The sequence below is a fragment of the Corapipo altera genome, unplaced genomic scaffold (assembly GCF_003945725.1).
Source record: "Corapipo altera isolate COAL_440 unplaced genomic scaffold, ASM394572v1 62, whole genome shotgun sequence".
NCBI classification, from domain to species: domain Eukaryota; kingdom Metazoa; phylum Chordata; class Aves; order Passeriformes; family Pipridae; genus Corapipo; species Corapipo altera.
The window spans coordinates 2,777,820-2,803,675 of NW_020884894.1; the positions used below are offsets into that span (position 1 = coordinate 2,777,820).

General features: G+C 41.4%; 3 protein-coding genes across 11 annotated transcripts in view; 1 reads left to right on the forward strand and 2 right to left on the reverse strand.

Moving 5' to 3' along the window:
* SIAH1 (siah E3 ubiquitin protein ligase 1) overlaps positions 1–20,892 on the forward strand; it is a 66,534-nt gene extending 45,642 nt beyond the window's left edge. For 2 of the 8 annotated variants that reach the window (XM_027647094.1, XM_027647091.1), the window contains exon 2: positions 17,442–20,892. In XM_027647094.1, the coding sequence (XP_027502895.1) occupies positions 17,444–18,292 (849 nt within the window). In that variant the 5' untranslated portion in view covers positions 17,442–17,443 and the 3' untranslated portion in view covers positions 18,293–20,892. Of the gene's footprint in view, positions 1–4,779; positions 4,791–5,566; positions 5,570–8,247; positions 8,253–11,719; positions 11,727–14,115; positions 14,290–14,314; positions 14,419–15,019; positions 15,169–17,439 lie in introns of those variants that run through there. The other 6 variants (XM_027647097.1, XM_027647095.1, XM_027647092.1 and 3 more) reach the window with 6 other exon arrangements.
* LOC113948917 (basic proline-rich protein-like) lies at positions 13,609–14,181 on the reverse strand. Its single transcript, XM_027646943.1, has one exon. It carries the CDS (start codon positions 14,179–14,181, stop codon positions 13,609–13,611), a length of 573 nt encoding a protein of 190 aa, XP_027502744.1.
* A 1,190-nt stretch (positions 20,893–22,082) lies between the features above and the next one.
* LONP2 (lon peptidase 2, peroxisomal) overlaps positions 22,083–25,856 on the reverse strand; it is a 36,889-nt gene continuing 33,115 nt past the window's right edge. The window contains exons 14-15 of one of the 2 annotated variants that reach the window (XM_027647088.1): positions 25,478–25,668; positions 22,083–23,671 (exon numbers count right to left, since the gene is read on the reverse strand). In XM_027647088.1, the coding sequence (XP_027502889.1) occupies positions 23,450–23,671; positions 25,478–25,668 (413 nt within the window). In that variant the 3' untranslated portion in view covers positions 22,083–23,449. Of the gene's footprint in view, positions 23,672–25,477; positions 25,669–25,856 lie in introns of those variants that run through there. The other variant, XM_027647089.1, reaches the window with a different exon arrangement.

The window sequence follows — 25,856 nt, forward strand, 5'->3', positions numbered from 1 at the left end:
CCGGCGCGGCCCGGGGAGGCGGCCTGGCCACGGCGGGGCCACGGCGGGCCCGGGAACGGGCTGCCCCGGGAAATGGGCCGCTCGTGGCCCCGCCGTGACATTCCCCGGGAGCGCGGCTGCCTCTTACCTAATCCGGGCAGGGCAGAGAGGGAGGGAGGTTCTGGCTCGTCCCTCGGGTTCCCCTGCAGAATTAAACGCCTGGAGATCTTCGTTCTTTTAACCCTTTTCCACGGTTTTAAAAGGACGGGAAACGACAGCGTTTGTAGTGAAAGGCAAAGCATTCTGAGTATTTATTCATCGAGTTTCTTTTTCCAGTGGTGAACTGGTGGCACTTTTGTTATAAGCTCACGTTGATACAATATTTCTCCAATATTCTCTCTGCAGTCTCTATTTCAACCAGTCTGGGTGAATATTACCTTTCCCCTGAAAGCAGTTTAATCATATGGTAAATAAATAAAGTGGTTTAATTTGTTTAACCTGGCAGATGAGTGTCTGTTAGGAAGCCCACAGCTAAACTGGACTAGGTCATGGGGGACATGGGATATTCCACGCGCGGGACGTAGTTTCAGTTGTCTCCTAATCTCCCTCCCAAGCTCGAGGTTAGCACGGTGCATTCCAGACGGGTGGGGAAAATGGAAGGGAGTCTTCTCAACCCTGATTTATTCACGCTGGGCTGCAAGAAGATTTGAGTTACTGGGATACAGGTAGACTAATACAGAGAGGGTTTTAGGATAAAACTTGGATTTCTGGGCTACTCATTTGTTGCAGAAAATAACTTTGGGGCATATACCTAAAGCATAGGTCGATTAGTTCTACTTTTATCATTTGTTCTATGCTGTAACAGTGGTGTAAAAATCGAATGCTAGAAATCATAATTATGTTATTGTCAGTGGAAATTGATGTTCTTAAATAGCCTTAGTACTTCTCAGAGCAGTGAAAAATTATGTAGGAAAGGACAAGGATAAGGCTCATCTATCAGTGGTACAGTTTTAGAAATCTGTTTTGACCCAAGAATTCTGGAACTGATGAAATGATGGGCATTTTTGACCTGGAAGTGCATGTTGTGATGAAGTATCTTAACCATTATTGTGTCACATCTGTTGATAAGGTTTTAATGCCACAGTCTAATTAGACTGTACTAAAGGAGTTAGCTCAGAAATTCAGTGGCTCCAACTAAGTAGGTGTGAACTAAGGAAAGTAAATACTTTAAATAACATCAGTACTTTTGATAGTTAGGTTTGAATAGAGTTGCTACTGTTTGCTTAGTATGAATTGAGAAAGAAATCCTGCTCTGATGTCAGACACCTGCCTCTAATGTGAAAGAGGGGGGAGCATGATCATGTTCATATGAGAAGCAACTCTTTTTGGTCTCAAAATTCAAAGAAATCAAGTAGGACAGTTTTATGAACTCTGATCTTCACAGGAAACAGTCTGGAAGGCTATGCATGCAACTGCTATGGGGAACATGATGTTCTTAATTTAAAGTTAGAATTGCTTTGCTCTATTTTTCTGTGGTAATAGTGCTTGTAGCTGTGTAAGTGTCAGCTTTAAGAGCTGGACTGAGTTTTGCCAAATAGATTATAAGTGTGTTTTTTGCTTTAGTGATTGTCTCATTTATGGGAGCCAACCAGAATGGTCAAGGTGAATCAGTGGTATTTGTAATTCTGGACACATCTAAAGAACTCAGTCCTTCAGTTGTAGTGCATGTGCCCAGTCTGCAGAAAGCCAAAGTGCAAACGGTGTTTCCAGCTGCAGTTACCTGGGTTCCTGCCTGGTGCTTTGGTGTTACCTGCTGCAGAAAGCAGCAGCAGTGAATGAGGATGCTGCTTCATCTCAGCCATCATGTGGTGCCTAAACCTTAGGATCTCATCTCTGAAGTTTACAGTCTTAAGCATCATGAACAGTGTAGATTTTTTTTACTGGATCCTTTTTTGTTGTTGTTGCTTTGGTTTTTGAAGGCAAGTTAGCATAAAGAAAAGTGAAAACTAGTTGTTAGTAAGAGATACCCCCTTTTGACTTTAACTAAACTACACAACAATTAGAGAGATATCATCACCTCAGTAAAATGTTTTGTTTCATTAATAAAAAAATTTGTTGTAAGCAGTTTACCCTTTTTCAAAATGTATGTTTCTTAAATGTTCGGTATCAAGACAAAAATGCAATTTTGGTGTATGTCTTCTGTGTACAGTGTCACAGCATGGCCTAGGAGCTGATAGGCATATATACTGTGTTGTTACATGAGCTGTTACTTCAGATTTATCTGAGTTTTTCTTATTAGCACTTAATTGTACATAGCAAAAATCTTCCTAAATCATTGACTTGGGGCAATTTGATATCAAGCTGTGGTATGTTTAGGTGTTAACTAAAGCAGGAAGACAAAACCTGGCATTAATGCCCCGTTAACTCTTTAAGTTTTATGCCACTATAGATATATATTCCAGTTCTGATCCAAACTGCATACTGTGCTTCTGCAATGCTCAGGACAACTATTTTAAATATATGCCTGTGTGAGTGAATATATAAAATGGTGATTCTTTGTGTTATCACAGGAATAATGAGAGATTTGGTTACTAATTCCACAGTACTTTAATCAGATAAAGTGCTAGATAATTACAGCTAACCAAATGGTCCACTTCTGATTTTGACTTGTTTTTCTTTGTAGAAGCTGAATACAAAAACTGAGGTTGTCTGTGTTTTCAATGAGAAAGTAGAATATTTTTTAAAAGGTAAAACCTGTATTTGTCCTATTGCATCTGGAAATGGATTTTATAAAATTACCATGGATATATTCCAGGGAAACTGTTATAAAAAGAGCAGCAAATTGCTCTACAGACAGTTGTTGTTGACTATTCCTTTTTGGTTTGACTTATCCAGAAACATGTTTGTATCTTTTGTTGTAGCAATTGATGACCTTGCTGAGGGATGAAGAAAAAGAGGGAGAGCGTAGTGATAACTTCTGCTGCTTAAAAAATTAGTCATCAGCTCCTTAAAAGTGAAACAGAAGTTCTTTGAACTGTGGTTTGTGTGGCTGGCGTGGTTTAACCCTGGCTGGCAAGTAAGTACCACGCAGCCACTCTCACTTCCCCACCTGTGGGATCCAGGAGAGACTTGGAAAAGTAGAAGTAAAAAAAACTTGTGGATTCAGATGAAGACAGTTTAACAGGTAAAGGAAAAGCTGTGCACACAAGCAAAGCAAAACAAGGAATTCATTCACCACTTTCTGTGGGCAGGCAGATGTTCAGCCATGGCCAGGAAAGCAGGGCTCCATCATGGGTGATGGTTACTTGGGAACACAAAGGCCATCGCTCCAAATGTCCTGCCCTTCCTCCTCCTTCCCCCAGCTCTGTGTGCTGAGCATGACAGCAGATGGTCTGGAATATCCCTTTGGTCAGCTGGGGTCACCTGTCCCGGCTGTGTCCCCTCCCAGTGAGTTGTGCACCCCCAGCCTCCCCTCTGCTGGGGCAGTGTGAGAAGCAAAGGCCTTGATGCTGGGCAAGCTCTGCTCAGCTACAGCAAAACCACCTCTGTGTTTATCAGCACTGCTTCCAGCACAAATCCAAAGCACAGCCCCATTCCAGCCACTGCAAAGAAAATTAACTCTATTCCAACCAAAACCAAGCACAGTGGCATGAAATCTTTAAGTTAAATATTTTAAGGTTCTTTTCTACAGTTCTTGCAGGTAGTACTAAATGGAGCAAAGTGTAATTTAGTCTTTGATGAAAGACCACAGTTGCTTTTCAAGGTGTTTTTTTTTAATGCTGTCAAGGAAGAGCATTTAAAATGCCATGCTTTCAAGAGTCATGTTCAAACATGTGGTCAGATGAAATATGTAAAAGGAAAACTATATATGAAGGAAAATTGTATGTTAAATTTTGCTCATGTAAGGATTGTCCAAACGTTTTAACTGCAGTAGGAGTATTTTGAAACAATTTACAGTTATACTAGAGGAGGGAAAGCTTGAAAATAAATTGCATAAAAATTGCTAGAACTGGTGTCTAGCTTAGAAATGTACATGTGTTAAAAGACATAATTTTTGGTTTCTGTTTGCTCTGTATTACATATCTTTCATGAGGGAAAGTTCTGTGTCTTCTATATTTTTGCAAGGGGTTGGCAACTGAAATATGAAGTTTCTGAGTTCTGTTTTGTAATTCTTAGTACACCTTGCTTCATGCTGAAATGTGATGTAGGTATTAGTTTGAAATGGGGTTTAAAAGTAATTTTTTGCTATGATTTTTCTGAAAGTCAACACTATTTCTAAAATATGTGGTTATTTGCTGTTAACACATCAGCGTTAGGAAAGAAGAAATAATAGAAGATGTAGCACTGCACAAGCTGTGGCACATCCAGGGTACAGTTCTGCAGTAGCTAAAAACAGTTTCTGTTGGACTGCCAGTGGTAACTTGCAGTGTTCCTGCCACCAGTGTGAGTGGGGCAGTTCTAGTCCCCAGTTTAGTTGCAAACTCTCTGCCTGTGAGGAATGGGTACCTGTTTGCTGGGTCACTGCCCAGAGCTGTGTGGTGACACAGGTTCAGCCGTGCTGCAGGAGCTGTGGGTGTACCAGGAGCAGTGTAGGTGAAGACTTGGGGCTAACAAGGAATGGCCATGACCTCCTTTGCCACTTGGTCTTGGTGTCTTCCTGGTGTGCCAGTGCTCAGGTAGTTGTGCAAGACTGATCTTGTTGAATACATTACCTTAAAAAGAAAGAAAACTGGTGGTACAAGGCAGGCAGCACAACCACTGGTGTTGGTGGCAGCCTTTTGTTTGTTGTGGAAGTGGTGGTACAGTCTGACGTGCTCTCTGTGTGCCTGGCACTGGGGAGCCTCTACCTGCTGGAGTGTTCTTTGTGCTGTAGATAAACCATGTTCTTCATGGGTTTGTAATGGTATCTGAAAGCTCTTAAGAAATACTGTAACTGAGCAGTTCTTAAGAGTGCTATTAAAATATTTAAAAACCTTTAAAACATGTAATGTTGCTACTTTCTCTTTGAAAGATAATGGCTGTAACTCCCTGTATCAGTTTAGATAGTCCTTAATCCTGTCCTTAGTTCTGTAAAAATGGATTCTGATTTTTTTTTTTTTGAAACCTCACTACCTCCTGTCATTTATTTTTTTTTGACCAGATATAGGTCTGCTACAGTTTCATATTTTAATCTTCTTAAATTACCTAATATTGTTTTGGAAATTATGTGTGAAACGTGCTTTGATATGCATTTATGTGTTGATGGGTATATAACCTAATTTTTAAATTCATATAAAGTTGTTCACTTTTGCCTATACTTGAGCCTTAAATTTTACTCCTTTCCATCTTCTTACGTGCAGTTGTCTGCTTTTAAAAGCTGTGAAACTGCTCTGCTCAGCTAATATTCTGATTTCTGAATGACCGTTTATTTTGAAATATATATGCACATATATTTATATAAAAATCTTTAGAGTCACAAAATGACTTTCATTCACAGGAATTTTCCCCTCTTTTTAGTGCATGAAGGTGTTAACTCAGTGGAGAGTTAATTTGTGTAGGGTTCTTCCCTCCGTGGCCGATATCTGTGTGATTACACAAGTGTGGTGAGGATGTAATTTGGAGACTGGTTGCACAGGTGTGACCAGGGAATCATTTGGCTGGCAGATGTTGATGGTGTACTATAAAATTTTAGTCTGGCTTTGTGCTAGGTCGAGTGTAATTATTAGAAAGGAAATTTTACAAATAAAAAATGGACATTCTTCTAAAACAGCACCTGTAAAGCAGTAATTTTAAGAACACTTTTGTGCATATTAAAACCAGCTGCTGCCTTAAACAGTTTTATTTTCAGATCAGCTGTTCCATTTAAGCCAAAGTTGTTCCTCCCTGTACCGTCGTAGTTCTTCCATGGACACGGGTGCTTGTCTACTGCTGGAGTTGAGTGTGGGCAAAAAGAGCATTTCATGAGGCTGTTCCCTAATGAGAATATGAGGGAGTAGGATTAGGGTTGTCCATGGAGCTTTACATTTTTTGTTTCCCAATTTTTGAATGCTTGACCTTCCAACCTATTGTGTTTTGGTAACACTCCTGTAAAAGAAAAAGGCTAAAAAGTACTGAAGTTTACAGCTGTGCTTTAGATAGTGAGTCACTGCTGGGATTTGATGTTCAGGATTCAGCACTGCAACATGGACTCAGGTTTTGATTTTTACTACATAATGGAGGAGAGGACAATATTTTACAGAGAAGGACATAATGGTAAGTCTTGCATTTAGGAAGTGCAGATAAAGAGAACGTGAAGTAGCAGAAAGATACATCTACGCCTGTCATTTCCAGAGCTTTTATAATATCTTGTGTTTTAATTTCTGGTGCAGACTCAGGCCTGACTTCAGAGTGATTATGGTTGAATTTTAATTTTGTATACCATGAAGCATTTTTCAGGCAATACAGATAAGTGAAATAGTGAGTGCATTTTACTTGGCATTTGAGATGTACCTGATCAGAATTTAATGGCAGTGAAAGAACATGTACTTCTCTTGCCTAAGAGCTTTTTTCTGTTGAATTTGAATCACTTGCTTGAGAATCTGGGTACTTGGAGCTTCCCAAAAAAAGCTGAGGGAATTTTTTTGGTAATACAAGGATCCCTCTTAAGAAAGGTTACTTTATTTACCTTTCATAAAATCAGGAGGCCTTCATATTAGATACTACAGAAGTAGTGAGAAGGGTGTTGCCAATGTCTCCCTAATTTGTCTCTTTAAATTACAGAATACTGGAGTGAAGAGAGGGCAGTTATCCATATGTGAGCAGGAGTTGGAAAGTAAACAGTGATTGAAGTCTGATAATTGCTAACTATAAAAACTGAGATGTTAAATAATTTAACAGTGTCTTTTAGTGTGTAATGATATTTAGTTATTACTAACCTGAAGTAAATTCGAATAAGGTCTAACAAGGTTAATTTAGTATCCTTATCAAGTCGTTTCATTCCCTTTGCATTAATGTCTGAGGCTCACAGCTACTTGTGGTAGCTTAAAACCTGTAAGAAGCAGGGAAGTACTTGCCCATGGTGACTCAGAAGCTTGTGACAGAGCAGGAACTAACCCCAGGTCTCCCCTGCCACAGACTTCTGCTCTAGTACCACCAATCGTGGGTTTGGTTGAGGATTTTTTAAGGTTTCAAGGAATGCTCAGTCTTCTCATGTAACGTGGTGCTCTGTGCAGTCAGCAGTTCCACCCATTCCTGATGGCTGTGCTCAAGCTGGACACTTGCTGGGAAAGAGCTCTTATTTGGGAGATAAAGCTGCATTTTAAACCTGAGGTTCTGATGAAAAACTGTAGAAGTGTTGTTCTCTGCAGCAGAGTGACCAGTCTTGGCTACAGATTTGGCAGTAGCCAAGACTGAGAATTTGAGTGATGTTGTAATAATGATTTTAAAAAATATTTATTATTGTGGTAGTTGAATCCTTGTTCCACAGTTTTACAGAAACAGTTGATTCAGAGTGGATGAGTGGAGGAAAAACTAAGTCAAATAAAACAGTATTGATTTTAACTGAGGCACACGTGCTTCAAGGAATGGATGCTGGAAACACAAGACATGCAGAAGGTGGGAGTTTAAAGAAAAGAAGTACTGAAAAGAGTGGAACCATCAGAAATGTGAAAATCTCACTGTAATGTTGTACTTTTTTTACTAAAGCTGTATATTTCTTTCAATGTAAATAATTTCAGTGTTTTCTATTTTCTACCTGTGACCTATCTTAGATTTCCACAGCTCTCCTTTTGAATTAGTAACATAGTAGGAAATCTTACTTCCAAAATGCAGAAATGTCCATTTTAAAAATACAGACTTGATCCTTTACGTTTTAAATGTTGTGTTTTATTCTCTTTGTGATGTGTATCTGTAATAAAATAAATTCCTTATCTTTATTGGACATTCTTCTAAATATTCTTTCTTCTGAAGGTTAAATGGATTTAAGAGAAACCCAGATTTGTAAAAACTCTCACTCAGAATGACTAGAGAATCTGTACATGTTAGTACTAGAGGTTCTGAAAAATTCATAATTTCTGAGGAGTTAAAAGTTAGGCCTCCAGTGTCACTAGTCTGTGTTCTACAGTGCTGGGTGTTATTTATGTGTAGATTCCATATCTGACATACCTTGGGGCACCAAGGTCTGTTCTCTGGAATGGTATCTCTGTTCCCCAGGCCCTCCCCTCCATATTTGCCCTCTGGAGTTTAGATTACCATTCTTTACAGGACTTCACTGTCACCAGGACCACACACAAGAATACAGAACAAATGAAGGATCACAGGAATAAATGATTATATAAAATGGAAATATATATGAACCTCAGCAATGAACAACATGGAGGGATCTTTATAAAAATAGTCCATGTAGGTCATCCTGTCCTGACTCTTCCTACAAGTGGCCTTCTGTGTCGTGGTCAGGCTCTTCTGTAGGCCAGTCTCTCTTTGCAGGCCTCCTTGGTCAGGTGTGGTTATTTTGATGGTCTGCTCCCTAGTACTGTTAAGTTATGCAGGGAAAATATTGAGCATGAATTTGAATTGGAATAGTTATCACAGAAAGACTTTGTAAGTGAAGACGCATCAAAGTGCAGGTACTGGTGTAGTTGAGCCTTTCTGAATTAAGGTAGGTGCTTCCATGCCACACCCTCTTCCCTGTGTCTGCCACAGACACAGGAATGGTGATGCAATATTGCATGGCAGTTACAGCATGCTGTGGAGAATATAGGCTTTGCAAAATCAGACTGAGGAGAGAAACACAGCCCCCAAAGTGTCACACTTGGTAGGATTTGCTGTGAATGTTTACAGAGGGATTTGGGTTTGTTTTGGTTTTCCTTTTTTTAATTCCAATAGAGTGTGATTGTATACAGAGCCCATCTATGATACCTTGTAGAACAATTAAGTGCTTCCTGTTTAGATACTTCTGAAAGGCAGTATGTGTTAGAGCATAAAAAGTAACTTGCCTCTTTTTTTTTCTGGTGCTGTTACTAATTCACTTTGTAGCTGATCCTCCTGTATGCCTCTTACTTTTTATTGCAGCATTGTGTGTCTAGAACTTCTTAAAAGTTAACTATCTCCCTGTGTTTATAGACATTATTTGACTGAATTATTGTTGGAAGATGATCCTGATGCAGCTCAGTTCAGTGTGTGCTTTTCACAGTGAGAAAGGAAGCTAGGTATTACTAAAAAATTAAAAACTGTTTTCCCTGTTATGTATTGTTTGCATAGAGATAACCTGTATTTTCATAGGAAATTTTTCTTTATTTTCTTAGGTTCTGCCATCTTTATTTTGAGATCTGTACTTCTGCTTTATCTCCATGAGCTGTCCCGTGCCCAGACCATGGCAGCTCCAGACAGGCACAGTCCATTTGGTGCCTGAGAAGGTTGTGTGGGACAGCTCCTGCTTTGAGTGTTTGGTTTTTGGTGTTGTAGGTCCATGTGTGGGATGCTGGAAATGCAGGTGTCCTGTGTCATTGGCTGACTGGCACTGGGGACACAGAGCAGGGACACAGGGGAGGCAGGAAAGAGAAGGCTTTTGTCACAGGTACCACACAAGAGCACACAGGATACAGCCTTGGGCAGTGTTTCTTCATCCCCATCTTCACACTTCTGTGGGATGTGGGATTTGGCAGTGTCACAGATAAGTTATTGTCTTGTTTTTAAAAATGAAAATGAAAAATATGGTAAAGTCCAGTTTGGAAGTGGTCCATGTCTTTTTAATGCAAGTGCTTAGTTTTGATTTGTATTTAAATAATGGAGCTTTTCTCTGTATTTTTTTTAAGCATGTATAGTTTCACTAGCTACTTTGAGGCTTAACTTCCTTTTATTATAATAGATTACCAGATATCAATAATGTTCGATATTGTTGCTTATACCAGTTTATTTAATGTATTGCTGAATTTCCTTTTTCTCACAGTGGCATTTGGTAAATTGGTTTTAGTGTAGCTTGAATTTTCAGGAATTTCCTTGATAGTTCCCCTAGCTTTTGCTTTCTGTCCTGCTGCCTTTCCTTCCAAGTTCAAAAGACAAGAGACATAAATGTTCTATTTTGCTTTATAATTTGTTGATGGTCTGAATTTCCAAAGAAACCTGCTTTCTTATTTAGTGCTGCATATAACTCTAAGACCTAGGAAGGCTTGGATGTTCTCTGATTATACAGTACAGAGGGAATGTTACAAACTCAGGTTTTGGCCAGTGAACAGACATTTTTAGTTTTTGAGGTTTTATCAGATAGTTGTATTTTCTCAAAACTGTGTTCCTCAGGTTGTCTTTGTTTGCACGGCTGGAGTAGCACAGCAGTATAATCTCCAGTATTCCATGTTAAATTGGATGTTGAAGCTCTGTTTGGCTACAAGTTATTCACTTTTTATAATTGGTGGACTTCTTTGTTGCATTTAAAAATTAACACTTCAGTCACAGTTGTTGTTTGCTAATGTGATTTTTATGTGGTTGTTGTATATCTTCTATAGGACACTGTTCCTTCTTAATTTTACATTACAAAGTTTTTGTAGAAAATCTTTTATAGCTAGAAAAAAACCACCTCCTGGGCTGATGTTTAATATTCTGGCATATCTATAGAGGAGAAACAGTGTTAGTGGTGAAGCAGAAATCAAACAGCACTAGCCAAACTCAGGGGTTGGTGTTGGATTAGAAACAGGTCACTGCCATTTGGTGGGTATAATAATACTGTTTGTGTTCACATGGTGCTGTTTGTATCTATCTGCATCTGCCACGTGATATGTGTTGAATTTGGAGAGGATCTGGTTTGTCCCCCAGCCGTGACTCAGCTGGTGACCGTAGTGTGTAAGGGGAACACGTGTGATAAACATCAGAAACACTGAGCGTTAAGGGCTGGTGGCTCACTGCAGGGGTAGCCATGAAGACAATAAGTGATTCCATGACTGTATGAATCCACTGGGATCTCCTGTCCTGGTGATTGGAAAGCGGGGTTGGTAGGGTGAGGTGCAAGGAAAAAAGATACCTACAATTTCAGGCAGACTGGGTCACTGCGAGGTAGTGGGAAATGGTGAAATTGTGCATGGAAAGGAGATGAGCTGGACAGATGATAATTTGGAAAAGGAAACCATCATGAAACTTTTTGTAAATTTTGTAATTTTATTTTGGTCTTATTTTATAGTATTGTGTTACATTGGATTGATCTAGCTGTTGCTTATTATGCAGAAAAAGAGAAAGCCCTGAGATGTCTGAAATAAATAGCATAGTTAAGGGCACTAAAGAAAAACAGTGTCTGGAAGGGTTGAAAAAATTCATAATTCATTATTGTGTTATATAGTTGATTAATAATTTATGTCATGAACTGTCTTGTAGAAGTGTTGAAGTAGGCCAGGAGGTGCAGAGGCTGTGGCTGAGCAGGGCTGCACCATGTCAGTGTCCAGGGGGTCAGGGCTGCAGGACAGGCCTGTGTTTGATGCTGACTCTGCTGGGCCCTTGGGATCTGACATCTCCCGAGAGTTGTAAGAGATAAACTGTTGATGACTTCAACGTGGAAAAACCTTGGGCCCGAAAATGTCTTTTAAATTAAACAGAAATTAAAGATACTAATTTATTTTAAAATATTTGCAAGCTTTTCTCTGATACAATCTGTGCATAATACACTGGATGTGTTTTGACTGCTGAAGTGTGAGTTAGGTGGTGGTGAGGACAATATATATTATTTTCAACAGAGCTTGCTAAAACTTCTTTCCCTTCTGTTTTGCTGTGTGTTGACAATTATGAGTGCAAGAGGGGACAGAGGAAAGGTAGATTCCTTGGACAATTACTTTCAGAAATAGTAAGTATGTGTAATAGAAGAGCTGGCTTTTCCATAGTGCTGTAGATGATGTCCTCAGTAGTTTGAGTTCTCATAATTGAGCAGCAGTGGCACAAAACTATGGTATCCAAAGGTTTTTTTCACATAGAGTTAGCCTAACACTACTTAAATCTTGAGTTCTTATTAACACCTGTTTCATGGATTTAGAACAGTTAATTAGCTTTTGTGTTTTTACATTCTTGCTTGTATTGCATCTTGAAAAAAGTAACGTGTGTTTTTCACAACTTTGAACACTGTCCTATTCTCATTTCCAGTGCTCTGTAAACAGGGTATTGTGTTTAAAAAGGTCTCATTTTCAAATATGATTGTACAGTTGAAAAACTTGAAAGATTTTCTGTTTGGTGGTGGCTGTAATGCATTAGGAGTGCATTTTGAATGGAAGTCTCTGAATTCAGTTAGTTCTGAAATGTAATGGAAAAATATTTTATCCATCACATATAGACATTTGTGATAAATCATTTTATCTGTCCTTGTATCATGCTTAGGTGTGATGAGATGATTTTTCCCCCTTCCATCCGTTAAGATGACTATACAGAACTTTTGTGTGGTTTTTTTTTTTTGTTCCAAAACTAATATTCAGTTACCCTCTCAAAAGCAAATTAAAGTGTTAAACACAAGTCTAGTCTTGGTTGGGTGAAGATGTGAGAGAAGATACGCTATCTGATATGAGAGAAGTGGATGGTGTTAAGCTGGCTTTGTCAAAGGTGCCCTGTATTCCAGTGAAGCGCAGGAGATGTGATTTCTAGAATGTGTCTGGAGGTAACACCTTGGAAAGGTGAGAAGCTGAAAGGGTATCAGTGTAGTCCTGTATAGTGTTGTTAATTCCCTGGCATGTCAAGTACGGCATCTTTGTGAACTTCACTTGAAGCTGCTCTCCCTGGGCCTGAGCCTCAGCAGAGCTTTTCAAACAGTGGATTGGTTGTGTCTTTTCATTGTCCCCGTGTTTCTGTTACCTGCCCGGGGTTCCAAAGGCTCTCTCCCCTCAGGCATTGCACACCCTGCTGCAGTGGAGCAAAGCAAGTGCAGCATTAGCTGTAACCTGTCCAAGAACCCCTGGGGTTAGCTCTGTGCTGCAGGACAGAGCCCAGGGCTTGTTCCAGACACTGCAGAACATGCTCTTAATTTTTCAAAAGCTGTTTCTGTGCAGGTTTTCTTCAGCTCTTCTCTTCTGCTCAGAAACTTTCTTGACTCTTACTTGGTGGGGTGATGGATATTGCATGTTTGGGGATGAGGCTGAAGGAAGCCTTGTATTGAATTGGTAGTTTTTGTTTATAGTAGTTGGGCATTATTGGCGTGTATTCAAGTCCTGATACAAGTCTTCCTTGAACAGCACTTGGATTTCAAATAGTAAGAAAGCATTTTTAAAGATAATTTTCTTTACCCTGATACTGTAGCCTTACTTTTTATGTGACCAAAACAAATTATTGCAGTGTGTTGTTCTGTTGCCTCCACTGAAAGTTGTACTTCCATGATCTTATGATCATTGCATCAGTATTCCATAAACTCTAAGATCTTCTGAGCCCAGTGTGTGCATCATGCAAGCGTGTTGACTTGGTTTTCAACTCCTTTATCCTTAAACTGTTCTAAGTTTTTTAAGAATCCGTGTGAATATTTAAATATACCACATTTTCCTTGAGATTATTAGGCTTTTGCTTATTGAATAATCTTTATGTAAATGGAGAAAATTCCTGTTGAATAGAACTTTATCGGTCCACAGTGGGAAATACTCAAGGAGTATCCTTGAAACAGCAGGAAGTGAAGTTCATGTGTTAAAAGAGTTCAGAGCGGATCTGTAGCTTTTAAAGGATTCTTTAGGGAGGATGATGAGCTCCGTCGGCGTGGAGCAGGGGGCTGTTGGTCAGGTCCCGGCCGTGCAGAGGGAGCTCCGTGTGCGGAACGCGCGCGGCCGTGGGGACAAGCGGGGCCGGGGCAGAGGCGGTGCCGCCCGGGAGGAGCCGGGTCCCTGTGGGCTGGGCCGGGTCCCCGTGGGCTGGGCCGGGTCCCCGTGGGCTGGGCCGGGTCCCCGTGGGCTGGGCCGGGTCCCCGTGGGCTGGGCCGGGTCCCCGTGGGCTGGGCCGGGGCTGGGCCGGGGCGGGTCCAGGTCCCAGTTGGCGGGGCCGGGGCGGGGCCGGGCCGGGCCCTCCCCCGGCAGGCACAGCCCGGGCGGGGCGGGCGCGGCCCGGCGGTGCCGGGGGAAGCTCGGGGAACCATTTTGGCGCCGGGGCCGGAGCGGCCGCAGCGGGGCCGGGCCGTAGATGGGTCCGGCGGGGCCCGGGGCGGTGACTGCCGTGCGCGGCGCGGGGCCCGCCGGGGCCCGGGAGCGTTCGGCGGGGTCCCGGCCCGGCCCGCGGCCCCAGCGCGGCTGTGCTGCCCCCACACGCCATGAGCTCCGCCGCGACACATGAGGGGCAGAGCCGCCTCCGGCGGGCCGTGTTCCTGGAAGGGCGTCTGGTCTGCGTGTCTGCCGGGGAGTAAAGCCTGCAAGGGGAAAGGTACCGACGTTACATTGCGTTATCGCAGCATTAAAAACTGGGGTTTAGGAACTGTGAAGTCTCGTCCCTCGGTAGCCTGTGCATGTCACCGTCCGCACAACACTGGCGAGAATACTTTTTTATCAACAGGTCGGTGCGTTCTGATGTCATGGAGGACAGTTCTTCTTGCTTTACAATTAGGAAATCTTAAAATACATTTTCCCCGTTTTAGTCGTGGTTAGATTTTTTCGAATATGTGCAGTCTTTTGGATAATTTGAGTTAAAGGAACTAATAGTCTTGAAAATGACACCTAGTATGCCTTAGTTTATCACTGTTGCTTAGAGACTTATTCCCAGTGTGTGCAAATACAGATAACGTAATAGCAAATATTGCGTGTAGGGAGTAAGGGGGATTGTAACTAAAAATATCTTTAAATTTTGTTTCCAGTTCTGTAGTTGTTTTTCCTTGGTTTGTAAACAAATCACTTGGTCTGTATGGTTTTCATAGTTTGGTGGCTTAAATGTATTACACTGTTAGAAGTTTTACTTGTGATTGACTTGTAATTCTTAACATAGCCATAAAAAATTAACTTCTCTGACTTTTCTGTTATTATATATTATTCATCTTTGTGTTAACAAGAGTGATGAAAATGCAGGCTTTGGGCAGGTTTAGGCTTGGTAAATTACAGTTAATAGCTTTATCCAGCTTCTTCCTTGCATGCTAATCATCTCAGTGGTCTGGTTCACATGTTCCTGCTCATTTTCATTCCCTGCTTGTGTGAGGTGCTCGGTTGTGGAAGGTGTGTGTGAAGGCTGGTCACACAGTGATAACACACAGTCCTGTTCTCCAGTGCTTCCAGAGCTTAGAAGGCTCAAGTGGGAAGTGCATCTGCGCGTAAGGTCTTTCCCAGAGTTTCTACGTTGCTTAATTTAACTGTTGCATGGGCTCTGAGAGGTGTAATTAAAGACACCCGAGCTCACCCAGCTCGTCAGACTGCCCAGGGAACTGGTCTGACGCAGTGGTTTTCACCAGTGTTATCTGCGGGTTGCTGGGGATCCCTGGATCAGGACATACAGGGTCAGGCAAGATCCAGCAGACACAGCCTTCTGAAATGTGTGCGTTACAATATTGGAAGGGAAGCGCTTCCAGAGTTTTACATGTGACTATGGCTGTGATTCCCAAGCGAACAGCGGGATCTGAGTTGGTTCCCCCGTGTGCAGTCACTCCAGTCACTCCAGTCACTCCTGCGTGTTTGTTCCAGAGCAGTGCAGGGTCACGAGCTCCCACCCGCGGGTGCTGGGGAAGCAGCAGCACTGTCAGCTGCCAGAGACCTCGCTGTTCAAATCCCCTCACTGGGGCAGCATCACTTCCCCAGAACACATTCTTGATTTGTCACAGACATCCTAAACTTTTTTCATCTCAGCTGGAATGCCTCACAGTAGGAAAACGTGACCAAAAGACACAAATATTCTTGTCGTATCTCTATAGTATCAGTTAAGGCCCAGCACTGAAAACCACTGCATGGATTTTTTTTTCCTGAAGATGGTAATTGGGTATTTCTAGACCACCAAACCTGAGATGAAGCAATAGAATTTGAAGAGTTGAGAAGATGCTGTTACTGGGCTTGTCAGACTCATAAAATCAGTGACTGAGTATCCAATCTTAGACACTCATGTTTTTCTAGCTCTGGACTAAGGAGAAGTGCTTCTGTAGAGGAATTTGGAATTGCCTGCCTATGATTACTTTTGAATGTCAAGGGATAAGTCCTTTTGCAAGTTGGAATCTCTTAGTTCCCCTCCTTTGTGCCATGAACAGTGCATGTCTTGCAAAAGCATGCAGAGTATGCTGCTCTGAGTTATCTGGTCCAAGTATGAGTAAGTTTGTGGGTGAAATGATGCTAAATATGGGAAGCTTGCCTATTGCCTAATATTCCCATGTCAAATAGCAAGGAGATTAAAGATGAGGTTTATTTTGAGAGCTTTACACGTACGTGACAGATACAGAGCTAATGTACTCGCAGAGAGGCACTTAGGGTGGCTGAGAATTGTACTGTGGAACAGAGGCCAACTTTGAGTAGCGTTTTGCCTAACTGTCCTTAACCTACAAAGGTAATGTTTATTTTTTCAGAACTGCGTTTATTTTCTCGGGTAGCACTAGTAATTCCTCGTGCACAAGGAGGAGGAGAGTTAGGGGTTGCATCCACAACATGTTAACAAATATGGTACTTGTACCACATCTGTAGGAATGCTCAAGCAGGCTGTTTGGTCAGACAGCTGTCAGACCTTTGTCACCTCTGTGTGGGGACAGCGGAAAGAAAAACTTCAGTGGGAGCTCCACTGAATGTAAGACTTTGTTAACAGGGCCTTTTCAAGGGACTGCAAGTGTTTGAGTTACTTACATGGTAAAATTAACTCTCAGATTTAATCTTTTTTATTTCTTGTCTTACTTGGTAAATTCAAGAAAATAATTGCTTTGTTTTTCTTTTCTGGTATCCTCACAAGTGGTTTAGTTCAGGAATCTGAAGCAGTGGATGTGCTTTAGAAGATGTGGGCCCAGTAACAGAGTCTTGAAAACGAAGAGTCACTGTCCTATCCTGGGAAAAAGGCAGGGTAGTAACTGTGTGAGCTGTGCTTTTCATTGTTAGTGTTTTTCAACTTTTTTAAAAGCAGTTGTACAGTAAATATGATTACTGAGAAGGCCATGTCCAGAAAATAATTTTTTTTTCATTAAAGATAGCCAGTTTGTCATACACAACAGCTTAAAATCCAGCCTTAGAATTGGTCCATAGTGCTCCGAGTTGTTACACACAAGTGATCTGGGTGAAGCAGTTCATAAATGCCGTATTAAAAGAAGCAAACCAACAACAAACTTATTTTTAGCATATCTTTACTTATCTCCCTTGTAGCTTTCAATAGATAAATTCCACTGCAGAGCACTTAATAGAACTTCTTCACTTGTTAGATTCCCATGTCATGCAAGTGTCTGCATCAAGTGTGCACAACTGATCTTTTGCAGGTAACATACTCATGTAATACAGTTTGCGTTATGTGGGGGTTTTTTTGCTTTTATTTCTGTCTTTTCTCTTGAAACTTCTTTGTAAGTGAAGAAATTCTGTGTGCAGAGGAAAATACAAGGTGGTTAGATATTAATTCTTTTCTCCCTTCTGTTGCAGACATGAGCCGTCAGACTGCCACAGCACTCCCCACGGGTACCTCCAAGTGCACGCCATCGCAGCGGGTGCCCGCGCTGACGGGCACCACAGCTTCCAACAATGACTTGGCCAGTCTCTTTGAGTGTCCCGTGTGCTTTGACTATGTGCTGCCACCCATCCTGCAGTGTCAGAGTGGCCACCTGGTTTGTAGCAACTGTCGCCCCAAACTTACGTGCTGTCCAACCTGCCGAGGCCCGCTGGGCTCCATCCGTAACCTGGCTATGGAGAAAGTTGCCAACTCTGTACTATTCCCATGTAAATACGCCTCTTCCGGATGCGAGATAACTTTGCCACACACGGAAAAAGCAGACCACGAGGAGCTGTGTGAGTTTAGGCCTTATTCCTGTCCGTGTCCCGGTGCTTCATGTAAATGGCAAGGCTCCCTGGATGCCGTGATGCCGCACCTGATGCATCAACACAAGTCAATTACAACACTGCAGGGAGAAGATATAGTGTTCCTGGCTACGGACATTAATCTTCCTGGTGCTGTTGACTGGGTTATGATGCAGTCTTGTTTTGGCTTCCATTTCATGTTAGTGTTGGAGAAACAGGAGAAATATGATGGTCACCAGCAGTTCTTTGCAATTGTACAGCTGATAGGAACACGCAAGCAAGCAGAAAACTTTGCTTATCGACTCGAGCTAAACGGGCATAGGCGGCGATTGACTTGGGAAGCAACTCCTCGGTCCATCCATGAGGGAATTGCAACAGCCATTATGAATAGTGACTGCCTAGTCTTTGACACCAGCATTGCACAGCTCTTTGCAGAAAACGGCAATTTAGGCATCAACGTAACTATATCCATGTGCTGAAACGGCAATCAAACCTCTTCAGGCCAGTGTTTAAACCTTGCATTTAATTTAGCAGAAACTAGGGTAACCATCTTTGACTGTCAGACAAATTATTTGGTAGATGGAGGGTAGGCATAAATGAAGGTAAATAAAAGGAAAGGCTGTTAAATTACAGGAAGCAGTTGCATGTAGTAACTAATATATTTAAAATAAGTCAACAGTAAACCACTGAAAATATATATACACCCAAAATGGGCATCTTTTGTATTAAGAATTGATTCTACAGGAAATGTTGTAAAATAATTCTAAAAACTTGTTTGTAGATTGATTGTACTGTTGAAAAGGATACTGTTTCGTGTTTTTGTTTGTGTTTTTTTCCTCCCCCTTTGACTGACAAGCCATGTTGAGCGGTCTGGTCTCTGGCCACTGCTTCCCCTCCTCCTCCCACCCCCTCTTTGTAAGTCACTACATAGTATTGCTGCTGTTTGTGTATATTTTTTGTGTATTTGCTAATTTTTATTAACTTCTAGTTTTTCATTAAATAAATATGACTTTCTTTTCTGTAATTCAGGTTTTTCTCTTTTTTGTATCTTTTTAAAATTAATTACAGGTGTCATCTTTTGATATGCATAATTGCTATGGTAAAACTTATATTTCTGTATGTTTGGTAAATTTTGTCTCTTTCCAGTAGTCAATTCATTGGTGATACTGTTCTTAATTGAGCTATTTGTGAATGTACTGAACTCGAAAGGAGTGCTTATGTTCAAAGATGTGTCAGGAAAGACAGCTCCTTTAAAAACAGGCCTAGATGTTGTTGTACTTTGAGTTATCTTCTAACAAAAATGAACAATTATTAAGAATTTTCTGAATTAAAAAAAAATAATTCACATTTCAAATTTAGAGATGCTTAGAAACTTGATTGCATCCTTGTATTTGTTGGTTTGCAATACAAAGAAGGTATTGTATTACACAGTATTTGTAATTATAAAAGCAGACCATTTGTTTAAAAAAAAAAAAAAGGCAGGCAGTGAGATGTTTTCAGTCTTTTTATATTTGTCATTAAAAGAATACCTGGCAAATTAAAGAAAACACAGCCAACTTCTGCTTTTTGCTTTAGCTCAAAGTTTGACACATTGATGCTCTTGCTCAGTTTCTTGTTTTCGTGTCTTTTGGTTGTTACTAAAGCAACTGTCTGAAGTGACGTTTGTATATCGTTCTGGTGACATGATACACATGACAGCACAGAGGAATCTCTTGCAGGTGTTTCACCAGCCCTAAAGGCTCTGGAAGGATGTTGGGCTTTTTGCAGACTGCCTGTAGGTGAAAACCTTAACCACGGCTCTAAGTGGCATTTGTGTTACAGAACAGAGACAGACAGAAAAGGGGAAAAGCTGCTTCATCTCAAGCTGTTGGAAAGAAATCTTTGTCAAACCTAGTCTAGCAGACGTCCCGTGGGGAGGTAGTCTGGCTATCAGTACTTTTGTAACACATTAAAATATGGTTTATTTACTGTGCACTGTCTTAACTTTCTTATGAGAAGTTGATCTGTTAAGACAACTCGTTATTATTTTGATGCATGAAGAGGTAAGTAGTTCCACAGGTAAGGAACATAAAATCCATTGGGTTGGATTATTAAAGTACTACAGAAATAGTTGGCTTCATGTAGTAAAAGTTTCACTCTCAAAATTTGATACTTAGGCTGTTTGACCTGTGCACAGATGTAATTTAAAAGATGTACTGGTACCTTGTGACAGTAGATAAGTGCTTCCAAAGTCCTGCAATCTAGCTTTTTTTTCTTCTTTTGAATATACAACTGTTTGCAGTTTTCTAAATTCAGTAATTATTCTCACCTAAATAAGCTTGTCACATTTACCTCTGTTTTGTCTTCTGGTCTTTAACAGACTTTTGGCTAAATACTTCAGACCTTTTAGAGGAGGCCACAGGTCCCCTGGTGCCTGGCTGGCTGGACTGATGTCCTCCTGCCAGCTGAGCTGCCTCCAGCTCTGCTTTTGTTAGGGAGGGCAGGGGAGAACCCGAGTGTTCCCTCCAGCCTGACACGTGCCCTGGGAGAGGCCGGGGCTCTGCAGGCACAGGTGTGTAGGGCTGGGCACTGTGTCTGGAGGGGTTCAGCTTGGGTTGTGTCCCCAGGAGAACTGTGACTCTGAGAACCTTGTTGTGCTGATCTGCAGTGAGTTTATCTAGGCTGGGATGGCCCGAAGGTCAAGACTGTACTTCTGAAGGGGACTTCAAGAGTGGCATTTGCAATGAGCTCCAGGAGCTGACTGGTGTGGTCAGACAGGTTGGTTCATGTCTTACAGATGACAAATGCTATAGCATAACTACTGTATGCTGACTTACTGTAATGTAAAATAGTACCATGTGGTGTTTAAAAATAAATCTGTATAAAATGCTCAATGCCCATCATCAGATGGAATGATTACAGAAATTACACTTAGGCCCAGATCCTCAAAAGTATCAGGAGCCTAATTCAGTGGATCTCCTCTAAAGAGTGTGAGGATCTGGTAAGTCAACTACACTGTTATATATGAAAAAAAGAAAACATATTAGAAATCTGTACAGTTTACTACCTTATCTAAAATAAATGGTGTATTAAAGCCTGGCATTGTCTTAACATTAGCTATTTATTTTAGAAAGTGCTGTTTTACTTTGCTGTATTGGGAAAGCGTATTCAGATTTGTCTCTAAAAGATGAAATGCAGTAGACCTTGCATTTGTCTGCTTGCACTACCTCTGTGGTTTTCATTGCCCTTTAAAAAGAAAGCCTTAAAATGTTTGACAAATGTGGATGTAAATATTCGGGTTCTGTTGTGACAGTTCCTGCTAGTTCTTGTTTGCAGTAGTGCTTTAAAATTAAAGCAGGTGAACAGTTTTGTATTGCTGCCTGTCCTGTTGTTTTATCCAGAATCTTTCCAAAGCTACTGTGATTAAAGCAGGAATGCACTAGTGGGATACTTACTCTCTGTAGCAATTCATAGTGTGGACAGAGGAAAGGAGCTATCACTGCTTTTTTTTTTCTCCTCTGATAAGCTTTGGCTATTTCAGGGTATTCTTCCAAGGGCCATGTTTAATATCAGGTCCATTTAACTGTCAGCTGTAAAGCAGAATCCCCAGTGCATTGAAATTACTTCAGAAATGCTTTGCTGCTGCATGGAGGGTTATTCTTAGCACCTTCCAGAGTGTCTGTAGTGTCTGCTACAGGGGGTAATGCAGAAGTTTTGTTTAAAAAAAAAAAAATCAACAAAATAAAACCCATGTGAGCTCTGCCAGCAGGAACAGCAAACAGGCAGTAAGTGCCTGGCCTCCTCTTCAGAGTGGCCATAGACCCACTCCCTCTTTAGGTGTGGGACAAGACTTAATATGGGAGTGGTGTGTCAGGCAGAAAATCATTGCTTAACTTTTCTGGGGAGCAACTCCCTGTTCTGCTGTGGTGGAAACTTCTTTTTTTATAGTCCTTACTATTTTTAAAAAAAATGCAGGTTTGTTTTCCACATGTAGAAACAAACTGTGCTGGAATTCTGTGCATGTCTGTGCTGCCACCAGTGCCAACAGTGCAGGATTGTTATTGGAGCTGGGTTTAGTTAAGGATCTTTCCCTCCTGGTTTGATCAGAAGCAAAGCAGCAGCACACTCGTGACCACACTGGCCTGGGGTTTTACCCAGGGTGTTGTTTATCTGCACTTTGTGCCTGCAAGTTTCTTGTAAGGCAGAACAGGTTCTGAGACTCTGTGTGTTGCCCATGGTCTGGTGACTGACTTAAGAGTAGAGCTCTTAAAACAGTGACACAAAAGGGGGTTTTATTTTTATAATTTTATTAGATTAAGTCTTCTGTGAAATCTTCTGTAAACAGGTGCAGAAATTCCCACTGAATATTACTATCAGTGCTATTATGTTCCAGATAAATCAGCTTTTGTTATCTATGGAAACGAAAGCAAAGCAAACTCTTTTGATTTATAGGCTGCTTCTAGAACAGGCTGTTGTCACTGGTACAGTTTGTGTTTCCTGAGCACACTGGAGCTTGTTTCAGAACCAATGAACAAGAGAATGTAACAACATGGGAGGTTTGCTCAGGGGTTGACTGGTATAAACAATGCCAAAGGCCCAGCTCACACACTGAAGTGTAGTTTTCCCTGAGGTTCAAGAGAAGAGACAAAGCTATCAACTGAGAGGGGAGACTGTCTGACAGACTTCTTGAACCATAAATTATTCACAGTGTGCAGTACTGAATGCACTTTAATGATTCAGTATTTTCTCGGCATTGTTTAAGTGGATTTAATTTCCACAGGCTCACCTCCAAACACAGGCAGCCCAGAATCAAGTCTGTTTGTATCAGTAAGAATAAAGGACTCATACTCTGTCCCTCCAAAATGTTACCAGGTTTTTTATCAGGGCTTCAGGTTTGCTCCACCCCCTGTGCTGCTGGAAGGACACATGAACTCGTGTGTTACTGCCCTTCTTACACAGCAATTCCTACATTTCAGTTCTGGCATTGCTTCCTGTGTTGGGGTTTGACAAATGATGTCTGCAGTGACCTTGCTATAAACTAGAACCAAGTGCTGAAAGAACTTACTAACTTAATTTAGACCATAGTGCTTCTGTTCAAATCCCTTAAGCATGTTTTTTAGATTTCAAAACCCTTATTTTTCCCGATGCTACTGCTCCTTAGCACATTATTGTTATTATTACAAATATTATTCTCTAAATAAGTAAGCTCTCCTGCTAAATCAGTTTTGCTTTTTGTCACAAGCCCATCTCTGAGCCTCTCGTGCTGCCTTTGTTGCAAATACAGCTCTCTCAGAATTGCACATTATTGCCTCTTTGTGGGTGTGACCTCTCTGAGGATGGGACCAGCTGCTGCCACGTCCATACACACATTCCAGATACGCCAAGGAATTCTTTCTCAACAGCTTCAATTTTCTCATGCTTGACTCTTATCAGGAAATGAGTATTTTTTTCAAGATTCTTTGCTGATAAAAAGCAGCGAAAGCCCTTAAGACGTGGTTTCAGCTTGTGAACTGCTGCAGCAACATTTTCCTTTTGATTGCATTTACACCCCCACTTAACAGTCCAGTTTAACTGCTAATTACACCTGACACATGTAGGGAGCTGGAAGAGATCACAAGCCATGGAATCTGATACAGCAGGAACCTCAGCCTGGCTGCTTAAAGTTTACTGTTCAGATGCTCCACTCTGGGCTTCACTGCAAAGCCCCCCTCGAAGGCGGCGTTCAGGACCTGCTCGAGGCAGGTGGCCGGCACGAACGTCAGGTCCTGCCGCACGTGCGCCGCGATCTCCTCCAGATCCTTCTCGTTCCTCTGAGGAATGATAATTCTCTTCAGGCCAGCTCGGTGTGCTGCCAGGACTTTGTCTTTAATTCCCCCAACCTAGTAAGGAGAAGAAGCAAAAATATATAAAATATATATATATATATATAAAAACAGCAACGCTCATCTAATACTGGAATTATTGTAACATCACATCAGGAGTTAAATTCTGATTAAAGGTTCTGCCTCCCCCAGTAAGTTAAGAAAGCAATTAAAAATGCAGCCACATTTGTAGCTCATTATGTGCTTAATGAGGGAAATATGTTAATATGCTGTAGTATTCTTTCTGTAACAGTTAATAACAAGGGAAAAATTAAGTGCAGGTAGAAGAGTACCAATAGTGGAAAAGTCATTACTTTTCAGGAATTTTTTTTAACTAAGGTGGCCTTCACTCCATTTTTATATGGTGTGCTGAAATCCTGCATTAGAACAGCAGGCTTTTCAGAAAAAGGCAGTGTTAGATTTAGAGGGAAAAAAGTCCTAAGGAAGCACTGTCACACAAATAACTTGAGTTGTACAACAGAAAATGCACAGAAATGCAAACCTGAGCTCCAAGACTAGAGAGATGCTTTGTGCTACAACAACAGGCACTGCTCCATTGAGCCACCTGGCTGAGTTGGTAATGAGATGTAAAAAGGGGGGTTAAATTAGTTTTTGCTTCGAATCACAGCTGTAGCTTCTTCCCCTGAACTCTCTTCTAATCCTAATTAAAGACCATCTTACAGAAGAAACTTGTAATTCTACAATATTTACAGGAGAGCAAAGCCTTGTATTATAGCACAAAGGGCTGTAATACAAGCAAGGTAGGAGGAGCCATAATCCCCAGGGTGATGCCACTGCTGTGGAGGTGCTGCACACCCAGCACACACTTGGGGCAGCAGCAGGGGCAGCTGCTCGGAGGAATTCAGTGACTGACAACGGCAAGATCCCAGACAACGTTCAGGAAGAAGGTAAATCTGGTTTAACATTTACAGGTACCTGATCTTTGCACCCACCTTTAACAGCAGGCAAAGTGTGGTCACTCCCTGGTGAAGACACTCTGGGGAGCTCGGGCACCTTTCACCAGTTAATGCAGGGCCCAGGAGAACCCTGAACCACAGCCCGTCCTGTCAAGCTCGCTGTCCTCAGAACAAACTCCAGAGATCCTCCTCCTCTGCTACCTCCCCCTGGCACCCCTGCTTTACTCTCCTCTGCAGGACACAAAATGCTGCCTCTGTTTTCCTACTTCATCCTCCTCCTCCTCTCCATCATTTGGTATGGGATGATAACTCCTATTTTTGCTTAATCACTTGCACCAGGCTCCACTGACACTTTATTTGTTTGAAAACTTTCCTTTGCCCTCATGCTTTATTTTCCATAAAAAGCTTTATGGAAACACCTTTTGGCTGAGCTCTACACAAGGAACAACATTTAAGAAAAATCTAAAAATAGGTGTATGGAGGATGGTTTCAAGAGTTACTTACACACAGTTACTGTGAGAGATTTAAGGAACAACTTTTCAAAGAAACCAAAGATAGTTCTGTACTGATAGTTTGAGGGAGCGTGTTTAGAAATTGCAATACCCATTTTGGACCCATCTTGAATTTTAAGATTTCTAAGTTTCCTTTCTAACTAGACATTTTAATGTGTTTTCCACAAAAACCACATCAAGGCTGGCTTTATCTTGAAAAGCAAAGCAGAGGGAGGAGTGGGACAGTACTGCAGCAGGCTGGCTTCCATCAGCCTCCCAACTGCACCAGAAGAGACTGGATTGCTGCTAAGGAATGATCCAGCAAGACCCTGCTTTTCTAAGTGCCTATAAACAGATTTTATATCCAGAATAGGGAGAATTAATACAGCTTAGCTCTTTTCTCAAATGATGCTTACTGGAAGAACAAGGCCTCTCAGTGTAATTTCTCCTGTCATGGCTACATCTGAGCACACCAGCCGCCCACTGAAGAGTGAAGCAAGACAGGTTACTATGGTAACACCAGCAGATGGTCCATCTTTTGTGACAGCTCCAGCTGGGAAGTGCAGATGGATGTCAGTGTTGTCAAGGAGATCAAAACTTCCAGAAGCTTAAGGAAAAAAAAAGAACCGTTTCAATGTTAAAAATCTAAACCCATTTTGTTCCCAGTCTTTATTCTGAAAGCCCACCAAGAATTAAAAGCCTTGGCACTATTTTTTTAACAGTAGGCTGTAAAAACCAACACAACGTTGCAGACACCCCAGAAAAAAAAAACAACAAAAAGAGAACCCAATGAGC